Source organism: Peromyscus eremicus, chromosome 4 (assembly GCF_949786415.1).
Source record: "Peromyscus eremicus chromosome 4, PerEre_H2_v1, whole genome shotgun sequence".
NCBI classification, from domain to species: Eukaryota; Metazoa; Chordata; class Mammalia; order Rodentia; family Cricetidae; genus Peromyscus; species Peromyscus eremicus.
The window spans coordinates 4,767,469-4,781,111 of NC_081419.1; the positions used below are offsets into that span (position 1 = coordinate 4,767,469).

The 13,643-nt window shown below is 55.0% G+C and overlaps 1 protein-coding gene and 1 pseudogene across 11 annotated transcripts; both read right to left on the bottom strand.

The window, feature by feature from the left end:
• Positions 1-1,394: 1,394 nt before the first annotated feature.
• On the bottom strand, positions 1,395-1,975 carry LOC131910113 (peptidyl-prolyl cis-trans isomerase A-like; annotated as a pseudogene).
• A 2,909-nt stretch (positions 1,976-4,884) lies between these two features.
• Positions 4,885-13,643, bottom strand: C4H9orf50 (chromosome 4 C9orf50 homolog). 11 transcript variants are annotated; one of them, XM_059259988.1, is made up of 8 exons: positions 12,995-13,639; positions 12,777-12,861; positions 12,600-12,692; positions 10,365-10,598; positions 9,546-9,658; positions 7,778-7,943; positions 7,521-7,662; positions 4,885-6,089 (listed from the first exon to the last, which is right to left on the bottom strand). In XM_059259988.1, the coding sequence occupies exons 1-8, from the start codon at positions 13,446-13,448 to the stop codon at positions 5,838-5,840; spliced, it is 1,539 nt and encodes a 512-aa protein (XP_059115971.1). In that variant the 5' UTR covers positions 13,449-13,639; the 3' UTR covers positions 4,885-5,837. The 11 variants fall into 11 exon arrangements, with proteins under 11 accessions (XP_059115971.1, XP_059115970.1, XP_059115969.1 ...); XM_059259987.1 differs by having other exon boundaries at positions 9,546-9,706; positions 12,995-13,638; XM_059259986.1 differs by having other exon boundaries at positions 9,546-9,709; positions 12,995-13,638.

Here is a 13,643-nt window from a genome sequence, read left to right on the forward strand (position 1 = left end):
TGCCTGGCCATGGGGAGAAGAAGAAGACACAGAGAGGCATTCGTGTCCAGTTTCCTAGGTGGTCAGGGCCTGCTCCCGACAGACAATCTGCATGAGTTCATTGGCTCAGCTGTGTGACCCTCACCCAGTGGCTGTACCTCTCTGAGTCTCCTATGAAATCACCCGGTCCCTTTGCTTCCTCTGTGGCAGGCCTTGAGATCAGAGACGGAGAGGAGCTGTATGGAGGCCTGGAAGCACGGACAGAGGGTCCAGGGCTCCTCACAGGACGATGAGAACACCCACACTTGCCATGAGATCCTCGGGAGCTCAATGTCTCTATCCGTTCAGTTCAACGGCCTTGAAAGCCTCTCATCCCAGGCAGGCATGCCGTGCGAGTGTGCAAAGCCACTTCCTTAAGTAGTTTGCATTGCTGGTTTGTTCAAAGGTTTGTTTTTATTTTATGTGTACAACTGCTATCGCCTGCATACCTATCTGTGTACTACATTCATTTCTGGTGCCTGAGGAGGACAGAAGAAGGAGCCAGGTCCCCTGGAACCAGAGGTACCGATGGTTGTGAGCTGCCATGTGGGTGCTGGGAACAGAATTTGGGTTCTCTGCAAGAGCAGCCAGTGGTCTTAATTGCTGAGCTAGCTACAGCCCCAGGTTTCGTTTTTAAGAGAGTTTCATGTAGCCCAGGCTGGCCTCTAACTCCTGATGCTGTGTTTACCTCCTGAGTGCTGGAATCACAACCACTGTACCAGCTACAAAGCAGGGTTTCTGTAAAATCAGCAAATGCTCTGTAGCAATGCTACTTTGACCCAAGGCTGGGAAGCTGGGTTACTCAGCCCAAGAGGCTGGGCCAGGCCCCTCCTCCCTGCTTCCTGGGCCTTCTGACTTTGACACACTCTGTCCTGGACACATATGCATGCCTTGTACAGTGAATATAGATGGGAGTTGGAGCTCTCTCCCCGACCTCCCTCCTGACGCCAGCTAATACCCAGACAGTCCTATGACAAGCTTTGGGGGTCAGCAGAAAAAGGGGACACCTTTCTATGCTCTCCAGGGACCTGCTCATCTCATCAGCATGCCAGGCCCTCCTGCCAGAGTCAGAAAGTCTGTGCTTTCCCGAGTACGGAGGACAGTACAGATGGAGGAAGCAGGAAGTGAAGGAACGGCCCAGCAGTGGGCGGGGCTAGCCAGACCGGTCAGCAGGGTGCAGTAGCTACAGCTTTGCCTTCCCAGGGCCTTGCCTTCTTGACTGCAGAAAATCTGGGTGGTTCTGGACAATCTAGGCAGCTTCTCTGCCTATCACAGCCCCCCCTTTCTTATTTAGTTTTTATTCATAATAACAAACTTAACCTTACAATCCAGCTAGACTTGGGGGGAACTTCCCGTGAGAGCAGAGACTACAGGGTACTGCAAACAGATGGGGTGAGGGTGCCCGCCTGAGCTACAGAAGGGATGGTCTGGTGGGTAAGATGCCCACAAGTCAAGAGAATTAGAGTTGTCCACAGTTGGCAATGGTGATCCTGCTGGCCTTGCCATTCCTGGACCAAAACGCTCCACGGCTTCCACGATGATCATGCCATCTTTCACCTCCCCAAAGGCCACACGTTCGCATCCAGACACTCCGTCTTGGCGGTGCAGCTAAAAAACGGAACCATTTGTGTTTGGTCCAGCTTCTGCCATGGATAAGATGCCAGGACCTGTATGCTTCAGGAGGAAGTTCTCATCCTCAAATTTCTCCCCGTAGATGGACCTGCCACCAGTGCCATTACGGCGTGTGAAGTCACCACCCCGGCACATGAATCCTGGAGTGACTGTGAAAGGAGGCGTCCTTATGCCCAGATCCTTTCTCTCCAGTGCTCAGAGCAGGAAAGTTTTCTGTCATTGGAACTTTGTTTGCAAACAGCTCTGAGGCCAGGCCCAAGGGCCTGACATCTGCCAAGATCTTGAGGAACACCGTGGGATTGACCGTGGCTGCAGCAAGCGGCATCAGGGGACAGCATCTGCAAAGCCCACCACAGCTCCCACTGAAGCCCCTTATCTGATGCTTGGATGTGTAAGCTCCCTCCAGTTACATAACCTCTCTTACAGAGGAATGTGCTGCCTACTTCCCCAAGCCTCCCTCTTTCCAGCGGAGGCCAGTTCGGTGTGGAAGAGGACAGTCCTTGGTCTGCACACGCAGGTACTCCTCTGTCCTCGGGGCTCCTTGCCGCCATTGCTTCAGAAGCAGGCCCCAGGTCCATCTCACCGGCTGACTCCTCGTTGCTCTGATGTTATGGAAACAGATGCCAGGCTGTTCTAGAAGTGACTTAGGAAACAGGTTTGGTGTGGCTCATGTCTGTAATCCCAGTACGAGGGATGCTGAGGCAGAAGGATTTTCAAGAGTTCCGGGCTAGCCTGGACTATGTAGTGAGACAGTCAGTCCTTTGTTCTCATGCCAGCTTGGAAAGTCCCCATCCCTACAGGGTCCCCAGAGCCTCCACTGGACCACGGGTTCCTGAAGGCAGTCTGGACAACCTAGTACCCACATGAGCTCAGGGGTGGGGCAGCATCTGTATGGCCTGTACTGGGTGCTTAGTCGGCCCTTCGAGAGACAAACTACTGTAACAGAGTTCCCCAGACTTGGGGGACAACACATAGCAGAAATTCACTCAGTGTCTGGAGGCCGAAGTTCAAGGCCATGAGCTGTGAAGCGCAGTTGTGAGCAGCCATGTGGGTGCTAGGAACCTAATTCTGGTCCTCTCTAAGAACAGCTGGTGTTTTTAACTAGGGCTATCTCTCCAGCCCAGAATTGTTCACCTGGCACTCCCAACACGGGCCAGTGGTCTCTCCCATGGGACACTTGGTCTAGAGGGACTGCCTTATAACCTCATCAGCTCTCAGAAGCCCCACTCACAATGCTAGCATATCCAATTGAGGTCTCCCCCCCCCCTGCACCCCACTCCCCACCCCCAAGACAATAGTCTTGGCTGTCCTGGAACTTGCTCTGTAGAGCAGGCTGGACTTGAACTCACAGAGATCCGCCTGCCTTTGCCTCCTGAGTGCTGGAATTTAAGGCATGCACCACCATCACCCAGCTGCACCATTACTGCCCAGCCCAATTGAGCTCTCTATGAGAGCTTTGGGGACACAAGATCTTAGTCCTTCTGGAATTATGGCAGAATGGTAACTGGTGTCCCTGGGGCACCAGCAGGCCTAGCATCACTGGCAATCCTCTCCCCTAGGCCCATCTGGACTTGCCACCTTCTGTGAGGGTCCTGCCTGACCTCCAGGGAACCTTCCGACTCCCGGAGACCTGCGGTTCCATATCCACACCTTCTTGAAGTCAATCCTTCCTCAGACCAGTCTGCCAAGTTCCCTCTCTGCTGGGTCTTCAGAGCCTCCCTACTCATGGCGGGGGGGGGGGGGGGGGGGGGGGGGGGTGGGGGGTGGGGGATGGGGGAAGTGGGGGGGTGGGGGTGGGGGAGGTGAGGAGGTGGGGGGGGGGTGGGGGTGGGGAGGTAGGGGGGGTTGGAGGGTGGGGGGGTGGGGGGGCAGAGGGCAGAGGGGAATGTGCAGTCTCCAGTGGGAGCAATACTGCATAACTGTGTCCCTGAAGATGGATCAGACCTTTCTGGGCCTCGGTTTCCCAGGGAAGAGCTCTCCTGAGCACAGCTTCTGAAGAAACCGTGTACAGTTGAGGCCTGGCAGACTTCAGCAAAATGAGTCAGTCTCTTGTCTTTGTTTTCTGGACTTGGGGTGCTCAGGGTTACCTGGAACTATGTAGACCACCAGGCTGGCCTCGAACTCCAAGATCTACCTACTTCCACCTCTCAGATGCTGGGGTTAAAGCCGTATGCCACCGTACCCAGCTCTCTCTCTCTCATTAGCATTCCCTCTTCTTTAAAATTCTATTTTTTTGTACTTCATGTACATTGGTGTTTTGCCTGCATGTATGTGTGTGTGAGGGTGTCAGATCTCCTGGAACAGGAGTTACAGTTGTAAGCTGCCATGTGGGTGCTGGGAATTGAACCCAGGTCCTCTGGAAGAACAGCCAGTACTCTTAACCACTGAGCCATCTCTCCAGCCCCATAGAGGAAGTTTATCTTTTTTGAAGATACAAATTTATTTATTTGTTTGTTGTTTGTTTATTTATGGTTTTCCAAGACAGGGTTTCTCTGTATATAGCTCTGGCTATCCTGGAACTTACGGAGATCCTCCTGCCTCTGCCTCCTGAGGGCTGAGATAAAAGCGTGAACCACCACCGCTCGGCTTCATTCCCTGTCCTTCAAGATTTTTATTTTTAAAGCCAGGCACAGTGCCACACACCTTTAATCCCAGCAGAGGGAGGCAGAGACAGGAGGATCTCTGTGAGTTTGAGGCCAGTCTGATCTACAGAGTGAGTTCCAGGACAGCCAGGGCTACACAGAAAAACCCTGTGTCAGAAAAAAAAAATTACTTTTAATTGTGTACGTGTGTGTGTGGTGCTCACAACTGAATGTGGGTGAAGTGACTACTGAGTCCAGAAGAGGAGCTGAAGTTACAGACAGTTGTGAACAGCCGAATGTGGGCGCTGGGAACCAAACCCAGGTCCTCTGCAAGAGTAGCAAGTACTCTTAACCACTGAGCCATCTCTCCAGCCCCACACTGAGGGGGACTGGACCCAGCTCCCCCCACATAGCACAGCATAAGCAACACCCCTCACTTCTAGGCCTAAGGAACCACCTCCCGAGTGTGCAGAGGCTCACAAGGCAGGGAACATTCCAGAAAAAGAAGCAGAAGCCTCCTGTCCCACCCTGCAGAGGGAACACCACTTGTCACCCCAACAGACCCAGCTCCCCGCCTTGAGAGATGGCCTGCGGTGGTCAGCACACAGCACACAGACACTAAACAAAACAGACCAATAGGCAGGCCCATGAGTACTCTGGGAAGGAGAATGTAATCACTCCCAGGACGGAGGACCCTGGACTAAGTCATCTGAAAAGGGTCTTTCCCCTGCCTCAGCATTCCCAGCCTCTTCTTGTCACCTGAATTCAGGCGGCACATGAACTGGCATGTCATAGCTGTCATGTGGATAACACCTCTGAGGGCCTGCAGGACCCTGGTAGTGCAGAGGTCCATGGTGCATGCTTCACTGCACAACACATGTTCTGAAGTGTGTTATCTCTGTGATCCTATGGCATGCACTCTGTGTGTGATGTCTCTGGTGTATGCATGCCTGTCTTCTCCATGTGGGTGGGTGTGGTGTCTGTGTGCCATGTGTATGGTTCGATGTATCAGTGTGCTCTGTGTGTGTGTGTGTGTGTGTGTGTGTTTCTGTGGTATGTGTGGGAGTGCCTTTGCAGCAGTGTTTCTCCATGTGTTGTTATGTGTGCCTTTCCATGTCCATGTGTATCTGTGGTGTGTCCCCATATATGTGGAGTAGCTATGTGGAATGTGTGGTCTTGTGTGGTGTGCTCCTCCATGCATGGGGTCTATATATGGTGTGCATATAGTGTGTTTACTGTGTGTTGTATACCTTGGCTGCATCTGTTGTGAATGTGTGGTGTGGTTCTCCGTGTGTGGGGTCTCCATTGCTGTGGTATGGTGTGTGTCTGTGGTGTTCTCCCTGCGTGTGGGGTCTCCAGGTGGTATGTATGTGCTGTTCTTTGTGTGTGGGGTCTCTGGTGTGTGTGTGCCTCCCTGTGTCCTGCTTCTGTGCCCGAGGCATCCGGTGTGTGGGGTCTCTGTAGTGTATGTGGTATGTAGTGGTGTGTGTGTGCCGTGTGCCTCATGCCTCTGCATTATGTCCTGCTTCAGCGTCCAAGTCCCTCTCCCTGCGTGGGTCTGTTCCATAAGTTCTCAGATCCTCCATGGTGGCCACGTCCCGGGTCTCAGGTTGGAGGCCAGGCTCCCCACGGTCTGGCGCGGGGAGCCCGGGATTCAGGGATCCACAGTGGACGCTGCGCTAAGGAAAGTTTCCGATCCCGGGCGAGAGATGAAGTTTTGCGGCCTAAAGCCAGGCCAATACTGCCCCCGCGCGGCGCGACGCGGCGCTGCAGGCGGCCGGGGAAACCGAGGCAGAGAGGGCACCCGCGGCCCGCAGCACTCCGGGGAAACTGGGAGCCCTCGTTCTGGATCGCAGCCTGAAAGCCCAGAAAGAGAACCAAGCCAAGCTCCAGCCCAGCGCTGGGGACGCTGCTGCATCGCGCCGCAAGCCAGGTCCAGATCTACCTTTCTTCAGCCCTTCACCATCCCCAGCCCACCTGGTCCCTAAGATGACCAGCCCAGTCCAGCCCAACCCCGCTTTAGCATCCCGTCCTCCCGGTTAGACCAAGCTCCGCGGCGAGTCCGAGCTGTTTCTTCACCGGCCAGCAGGTGGCGATAAAGACCTGGCCAGAGCACAAGGACAAGGCCGAAACTCCAAAGGGAGGGAGGCTCCCAAGTTTCCTCCAGGGGCTGGGACACGGTGTGGTAGGGCACCCAGGTGTATGGAGGTGGCTAGGTTAATGCAGCAAATAAACTCTAGGAGATGCCTGCCATCTTGTCTCGGGCCACTTCCCCATGTGGCTTTGAACACTGTGTCAGGCTAAGAGGGCTAAGGTTTGCCCACACACAGGGTTATTTTTCCTGGGCTAGGGTCTGGATACCCCACCCTCTACAAGATGGTGGGCAGAGAAGCCTCTGGCACTAGAGACAAGAAGGAGTTGAGTTGGTTCTCCACTGCCCCAGGCTAAGATAATGGCTGGGGGTCTACTTCAGGTGTGACTTGATCTAGGCTCGAGGTTGTGCAGTGAGTTGGGCACCGGATCGGGCTGAGCCCCTGTCCTCTCCACCTCTTCAGCTTCATCCTAGATGTGATTCCACCCTTCCCTCCCCCACCCAGGAACCCCAAGTGGTCCCAAATCAGGCACCCAGAGTGGCTTGTGTTGGGAGACCTAGCGATCCATCTCAGCCACCTGGGAGGTGTGTTTATTTGTGGGGTGAGGGAGCACGCTTCTCATTGCCTGGCCTGGTCACACCCCTGGGCTGGGCCTCCAGCAGGCATCCACCTCTGAGCCTGCTGCCGGTTTGTGGACGGCAGGAGCCGGTAGCCCTTAGGGTGGCCTCTCCTCAGGACGGACTGCAGCACCAAGCTGGGCAGAAAGGACTCCTAGAGTGAGAAGGATGCCCAGCTGGGCACTGCCAAGGGGACCTCAGGGAGGAGACAGGGAGGACACAGGTCCTCCAAGGCCCAGGTGGGAGGAGACAGCCCCCCCCGACCCCCGTGGGGGGGTTGGGGGGGGAGAAGACAGGTCCCCCAGGGCTCAGGTGGTTCTGCAGCTGGCCTAGCTGAAGCACAGCCCACCCACTCACTAGCAGCAGAGCAGCTAATGGCCTGGCTTAAGCACCTCCTCCCCATGGCCTGCAGGGCTCCTCACTGAGGGAGTCTGGGCCACACAAGGCCAAGCAGTCAGCCCCACGGTGACTCAGCTGAGAGGGTCCCCTACAGAGTCATTCAGGGCTGCGGCTTCTGGTGGCCAGCTGCCTGGGCTGCCCACCAGCTTCTGGTTCCGGGGACAGGGCAATTTGCCCACCTGCTCCATAGTGTTAGGGGTGTCCAGGAAGGTCCTGAGGCCTCCCCGTGGCCTTGGCAAGGTGGTGGCCCTGGAGATGAAGGGTAGGCGGCTGCTCATGGTGGCATCCTCAGAAAGGTAGAGCTGTGGTTCCTGAGCTGACCTGGAGGGGAGATAGGAGTCTATGGTTTTGTGACCCCGAGTCCCAGACCCAACTACAGCTTGTACCTGGAGGGCCTGGACCCCAACCCTCCTGCTTCCTCTACCCAGAGCCTCACACTCGGGGGCAGTTCCAGCACGAGGAGCCGGCCACAGTGTCTTGGGCCCTGGGACACAGGGCTCTGGGCAGACTCTCCAGCCATCTCCCGACACTTCCAAGCACCCGCTCAGACACCGACACAGACGGCAAAGTGGTCTGCTCACATGGAAAGATATTCTGCCGGACTAGGAGAGAGAGAGAGGAGCAGAGTGAGTTCCCTGTCCCTCCCCGGGGGAGGGGCCACTGACGCCCCCACCCTCTCTCCTCCTTCTGGCTGGCAAGGCTAGACAGAGCCCTGTCTCCATGGCAACCACAGGCTCCCTAGTGCCTTCTGGCTGCCTCCAGAGAAGTCCTGGGTTTTAAAACTACCTCCTGTGACTGTTGCTGCTGTTACCAAACTGTGCCCTGCCCTGCCCCTACTCCTGCTCCAACCTCCAATGGACCCCTTTCTCTAAAGTGGGAGGGCCAGGCACCCCACCACAGAAATTCCACAGAGGATGCCAAGAATCTGCCAAAGATGGAGGGAGGGGTGTCTCAGGGTGCTTTTCCCAGAACCTGAGAGTCCCAGGGTTTGCCTCAGACAGGAAAGTCTGAGAAAGCACGTGCTGAGTCCTGGTGCCATGGGATATGGCCACAGTGCATGGCCTGTCCTTGGATTTCTGGAACATTCTGACCTCTATGCTAGGCTTACATGGCTCTTTCACAGACACCTTTGCCTCAGTTTTTTCATCAATCAAATAATCAGAAGCTGAGGTGAGACGTAGCAGCAGCACATGCCTGTAATCTTAGCAGCTGGGAGGTGGAGGCAGGAGGACCAATATTTTAAGGTCATCCTTGGCTATGTAGTGGGACAGCCTGGGATACATGAGACTCTGTCTCCAAAAAGAACAATAAATCAATATAGCTAGTCCTAGGCACAAAAGCTCTTAAATCCATTGGCTGAAATTATATTTTTTTGACACACACACACACACACACACACACACACGCACACGCACGCACGCACGCACGCACGCACCCACACACGCACGCACGCACACATGCACAAAATATGACTAGCCAGAAGCTGGGCTTCTCTAACTCTTGAGTGGTAAGGTGAGGTACTGGGGGCCAGTGAGCCCCAAGTACCAGGAAAGTGGGGTGTGTGGCGACGGCTTGTCTTCCTCATTATCCTGCCTGCCTCCTCGCACCCAGTCAGAAATGTCAACGGAAACCAAGTGTCCGCCATTGCGTTCACCCCGAGAGTGGAGATGCCACTTCTGCCGGGGTTCTGAATTTCTCTGTTGGACTCTTGCAGCAGTTCTCAAGAGAACAGACTCCCTCTTCTCAGAGTCTAGACATCTGGTCAGCCTGACCCTGGGGTCTACTTTCAAGAATTTGTCAGGCAGATGCTTCAGGAAGCTGCTGAGGGAATGAGAAGCTGTGCATGCTGGGGTGGCAGCAAGGAGGGCCTGGCTGCCATTATTTCCTGGGTCACACTCCTTGACACCACCTGCCCGATGCCACTCACCTCTGCTGGCTCTCCGGGCCCCTACTTGGTCCTTGACAACCACCTTGACATCTTCTGAAAAGGTCTCTATAGGTACTTCCTCTTTGGAGTCTTCTGAACCCAGGGCCTTGCACTTGCTAGGCAAGTGCTCTCCCACGGAGCTAAATCCCCAACCCCTCCTCTTTGGAGTCAATGGCCTACCTGGCTCTTTGAGGATCCAGAGCCACAGCCTCTGACCTCCGCACTCCTGGCAGGAGTTTTCTGGAATTCAGGGCTCTAGAAGCAGCTTTCTGCTCACCTGCACGGTTGCGCTCCCAATAGCGGAGTGCCGTGTCCTGCAGGGTCTCGTCGGCAAATCGCACCCGGAAAGGACAATAGCGTCTGCGAGGCCTGGAGCCTTCTCCAGAGGGGCTGGGAATGAGTAGAGTCTTCACTTTGGGGACCTGTGTGCTGTGGAGTCTGCTGAGGGAGATGAGAGGGTATGGGAGCTGGGGCTCCTGGAAGATCTTGGATGGAGCTGGAGAGATGCCCAGTGATTAGGAAGACATAGATTTGGTTCTAGCACCCACAACTGTCTGCTCACAACTGCCAGTGACTTCATCTCTAGGCATATCTGAGGCCCTCTTCAGGCCTCTGCAGGCACCAGGGTGCATGTGCACACCACATCCCCCAAATCTTTGAAAGATCTGCTCTTGCTTGGTGGCAGATGATATGCTCTAGGCACATCAGCTAGCCTTTTCCAAGGGCTTGTTCTGGCTTATAGTGTGACATGCTCTATCCCACCAAACCTGCACAGTGCCCGTGAAGCCCTGTTACTGCTCCCAGTTATAGTTGAGGAGACTGAGGCACAGAGTTTTCTGGCCCACAGCTGTCACTCAAACATCATGCCAGAGGGCAGGATTTTGCACTCAGGAAGCAAGAGGTCCTAACAGACTGCAACCTGCCTCCTCATCTGTGAAATGGAGGTCAAGCCAGGCACAGTGCCATGTGGGACGCTTGGGAGGTAGAGGCAGGAGGATCAGCTGTTCAAGGTCATCCTCGGTTCCACAGTGAGTGCTATGTGAGATCATGCAGGGACAAATAAGTAGATAAAAATAAGGAAATCATGGTGCCCCACCCCTTTCTCAGGACTGGCGTGAAGAGGTAGGGTGGACTGCAGGAGCTTCCTGCCGAGAGGATGCAGGGCAGAGGAAACATCTCTAGCTTCAAGCTGTCAGGGCAGTTGTCACTCTCCATTGTACCACGGAGGCCGTGTGAGCTGGGGCACACTGTCCTCAAGGCTCCACTTCTCAGTTTTCTCCTCCCGATCATATGCTGTGTTATGGGCGGGATCATTCCGCCGTCACCGGAGCTGGGAGAGCGGAACACCCCGTGTGGGGAAGCACCTGGAACAGGGCCTGTCATGGGGTTGTGCTCCCTAAAGGGCATGGTATATTTATATGTAATAGACAAAAAGGTTAGATGTGTTTTCATTTCTCCCTCAGGGGCTGGGCTGCAAGCTTGGTTGCTCGGTCACTCGGAAATAACCCATTGCACTTTCACCTTGGGTACACACATATTTACACATCTGTACCCACTTATCCTGTGTCATCTTTTTGTGAAGGCAGAGGGTGTATCTCTCATCTGTCCATCAAAGAGCCACGCAGCTGGGATGACTAGGGCAGAACCTGGCTATAGGTGTTTGGGCTCACTTAGGCCACAGTTGGATGCACACAAACCTCATCTCTGTCCTGGCCACAGGGCCAAGCTTAGGCATCTCCTAGCTCTGCCTGTCAGTGTGAGATCTTAGCTTCCCTGCCTAGGGAAGATCACTGGAGTGATCTAATGTACCAAGGGAATGCTACATACAAATAAGTGTCCAATTCTAGTCTATGTTTTGTTTTGTAATGATTTACTTATTTTTGTTTTGTGTGCATTAGTGTTTTTCCTGCCTGTATGTCTGAGTGTTGGATCTTACAGACAGTTGTGAGCTGCCATGTGGGTGCTGGGAATTGAACCCAGGTCCTCTGGAAGAGCAGCCAGTGCTCTTAATGGCTGAGGCATCTCTCCAGCCTCCTAGTCTCTACTTTGATCCTGGAGAACCATGTCAGAAAGGGTTCTGAGGCTCACAGAGAAATGCGTAGTGATCCATTAGTATTGTCTGCCATGGGTACAGATGGAACAGTAACAATATGCTTGCTGTGTATGCATGCTCTCGGTCCAGTTGTCCTTCCTTCCCTAAATTAATTTATCGAGACAGAGTCTCACTGCATAGTCCTGGCTGTCCTGGAAGTCACTATGTAGACCAGGTTGGCCTCCAGCTCACAGAGTTGCCTGCCTCTGCCTCCTGAGTGCTGAAACTAAAAATATGCCACCACTAGGGCTAGAGAGATGGATGGCTCAGCAGCTAAGAGCACTGGCTGCTCTTCCCAAGGTTCTGAGTTCAGTTCCCAGCATTGTGGCTCACAACCATCTGTAATGAGATCTGATGCCCTCTTCTGGCATGCAGGCATACATGCAGACAGAGCACTCATACCTAAAAAAACACATAAAGAATTTTTTTTAAAGACCCCCTCGCCACACCCAGGTCTCTAGTCCTTAAACTCCCAGACAGTGCTCTTCACCCTTGTTCTAGCCTGTTTAAAAGCTGTTGTCTCTTTCCCATCTCCATTAAGAGCTCTCTAGCGTCCAGGTTGAGGGAAGCAGCATTAGTGCCCCAGGATCTTCCTTCCTTCCATTTCTGTGTCTTTCTGCTAGTATTTAATACACAGTAAAACTTCACAGACGGGTAACAATATGATACGAGGGAAGGATGCAGCCATGGGATTTATGACAGGCTCTGAGCTGAAGGGCTGAATCTCAGGGTGGGGAGCTGGATGCTGACACAGATGTGTAAGCTTGCGGGTAGCTTCATTACTCGGGGAGAGGCGATTGGCGCCTGGGTTTATAAGTGAATGAAAGGATAGTTATTTCGCAGCTGTGACCAGGGAGAATTTGTGATAGATAGAAATCTGACTGTCTGGAGGCAGTTACAGGTTCATGGCCAATAGATGCCCCTGATGGATAGATGTATGAGATATTCACAATAGCTTCTAGTTCTTGGCTAAGGTGCATGCAAGGATGGATAGGTGAATGGATCAATGGATACATGGTAAATCCATTAGTGAATGACTGGAAATGAGGGAGCAAAGGAATGCCTTACTGCTCCCACTCCCATAACTCATGGGTTGGGGAGATGAGATGGGCAAAGGTGATTGACAGGTAAGCCTAGCGACCCCTGTCCGCCCCACACCCCCCACACATGAAGGTGGAAGGAGAGAGTCAGCTCCACAAAGCTATAGCATGTGTGTGTGTATTCACAACTACTACTCACGGGTTGGCCTTTCTGGCTGTGATGAATTCACCTCTTGGGGGCCCCAGGGTAGTCTTCTCTTTAAAACTGTCCTCTGAGTGCAATGATTGGTCCCTTGAAGACAAAGAGGTCACAGCTGATGGGAGCAGAGCCACTTCGGTAGCAACCCCTCCTTGACTAAGAAGGTATCCCACTTACCACAGGTCTGGGAGGAACGAGCAGCTGGGACACAAATCTAGGTAGTGCTCTGATGCACCCTTGGGGTACTGTGGCGCTGAGGGTGCTGGGAGGGGAGAAGAGGAGAGGGAAGAAAAGGAGAAGGGGAGGAAAGCCCAGTGAGCTGGAGACGGTCCTCACTGGGGGCCCTAGTCTCCACCCCACCCCACCCCACCCCACCCGCGTTCCCGCGGCCTCACGGTGCGCCTCCGGCTCCGCGCTCTTGGCGCGCAGCTGGTGCAGGAAGTCGCGGAACTTGGTGGGCAGAAACTTTCCCAGCAGCACGCCGAAGGTGTCAGGGTTGTCGCGGGCCGCGGGCTGCCGTGTCTCCCGAGCCCCCGCTCCCCGGGCCCCGGCTCCCCGGGCCCCCGCTCCCCGGGCCCCCGCCCCCTGGGCCGTGCCAGACGGCAGCAGCGGCGGCAGCAGCAGCGCGCGCAGGGTCCCGCGGCCCCGCGGCCCGTACGGGATCCCGGGGGACAGGTAGGGCAGGCGCTCGCAGTCCTGCCACCACATGCCGGCTGATTGTCGCCCGGTACGGAGGTCGGGCGTGAACAGCCGGGGCAGCAGCGGAGTACGGCGGCGAGGGGCGGCCCCGTTGGGACACCCTTTGGGCTCGTAGGCCGGGGTCTCCGCTGCGGGCTGGCGCCGTGACATCGTAAGTCCGAGCTCAGCTCAGGATATCTTCGCGCCTGGGGGACGCGCGGGGGCGAGCGGGACCGCGGGGAGGTCGCGCGCCAGTCCGCAGGCCATAGCGCCGGGTAGGGGCAGCGGAGCTGGCTCCTCGGGCAGGACCATCCCCTGCTGTGTCCGCTCCCTGCTGTGCCCGCGCGCAAAGACGGTGACGGCGGG

Coding starts and splice junctions, on each gene's coding strand:
- C4H9orf50 (XM_059259986.1), bottom strand. CDS start 13,448: ATGTCACGGCGCCAGCCCGCAGCGGAGACCCCGGCCTACGAGCCCAAA. Junction 9,710..10,364: donor ACGCCAGTCCTGAGAAAGGG/GTGGGGCACCAT, acceptor CATCTCCCTCAG/CAGACTCCACAGCACACAGG. Junction 7,944..9,545: donor TTGGGAGCGCAACCGTGCAG/GTGAGCAGAAAG, acceptor TCTCTCTCCTAG/TCCGGCAGAATATCTTTCCA.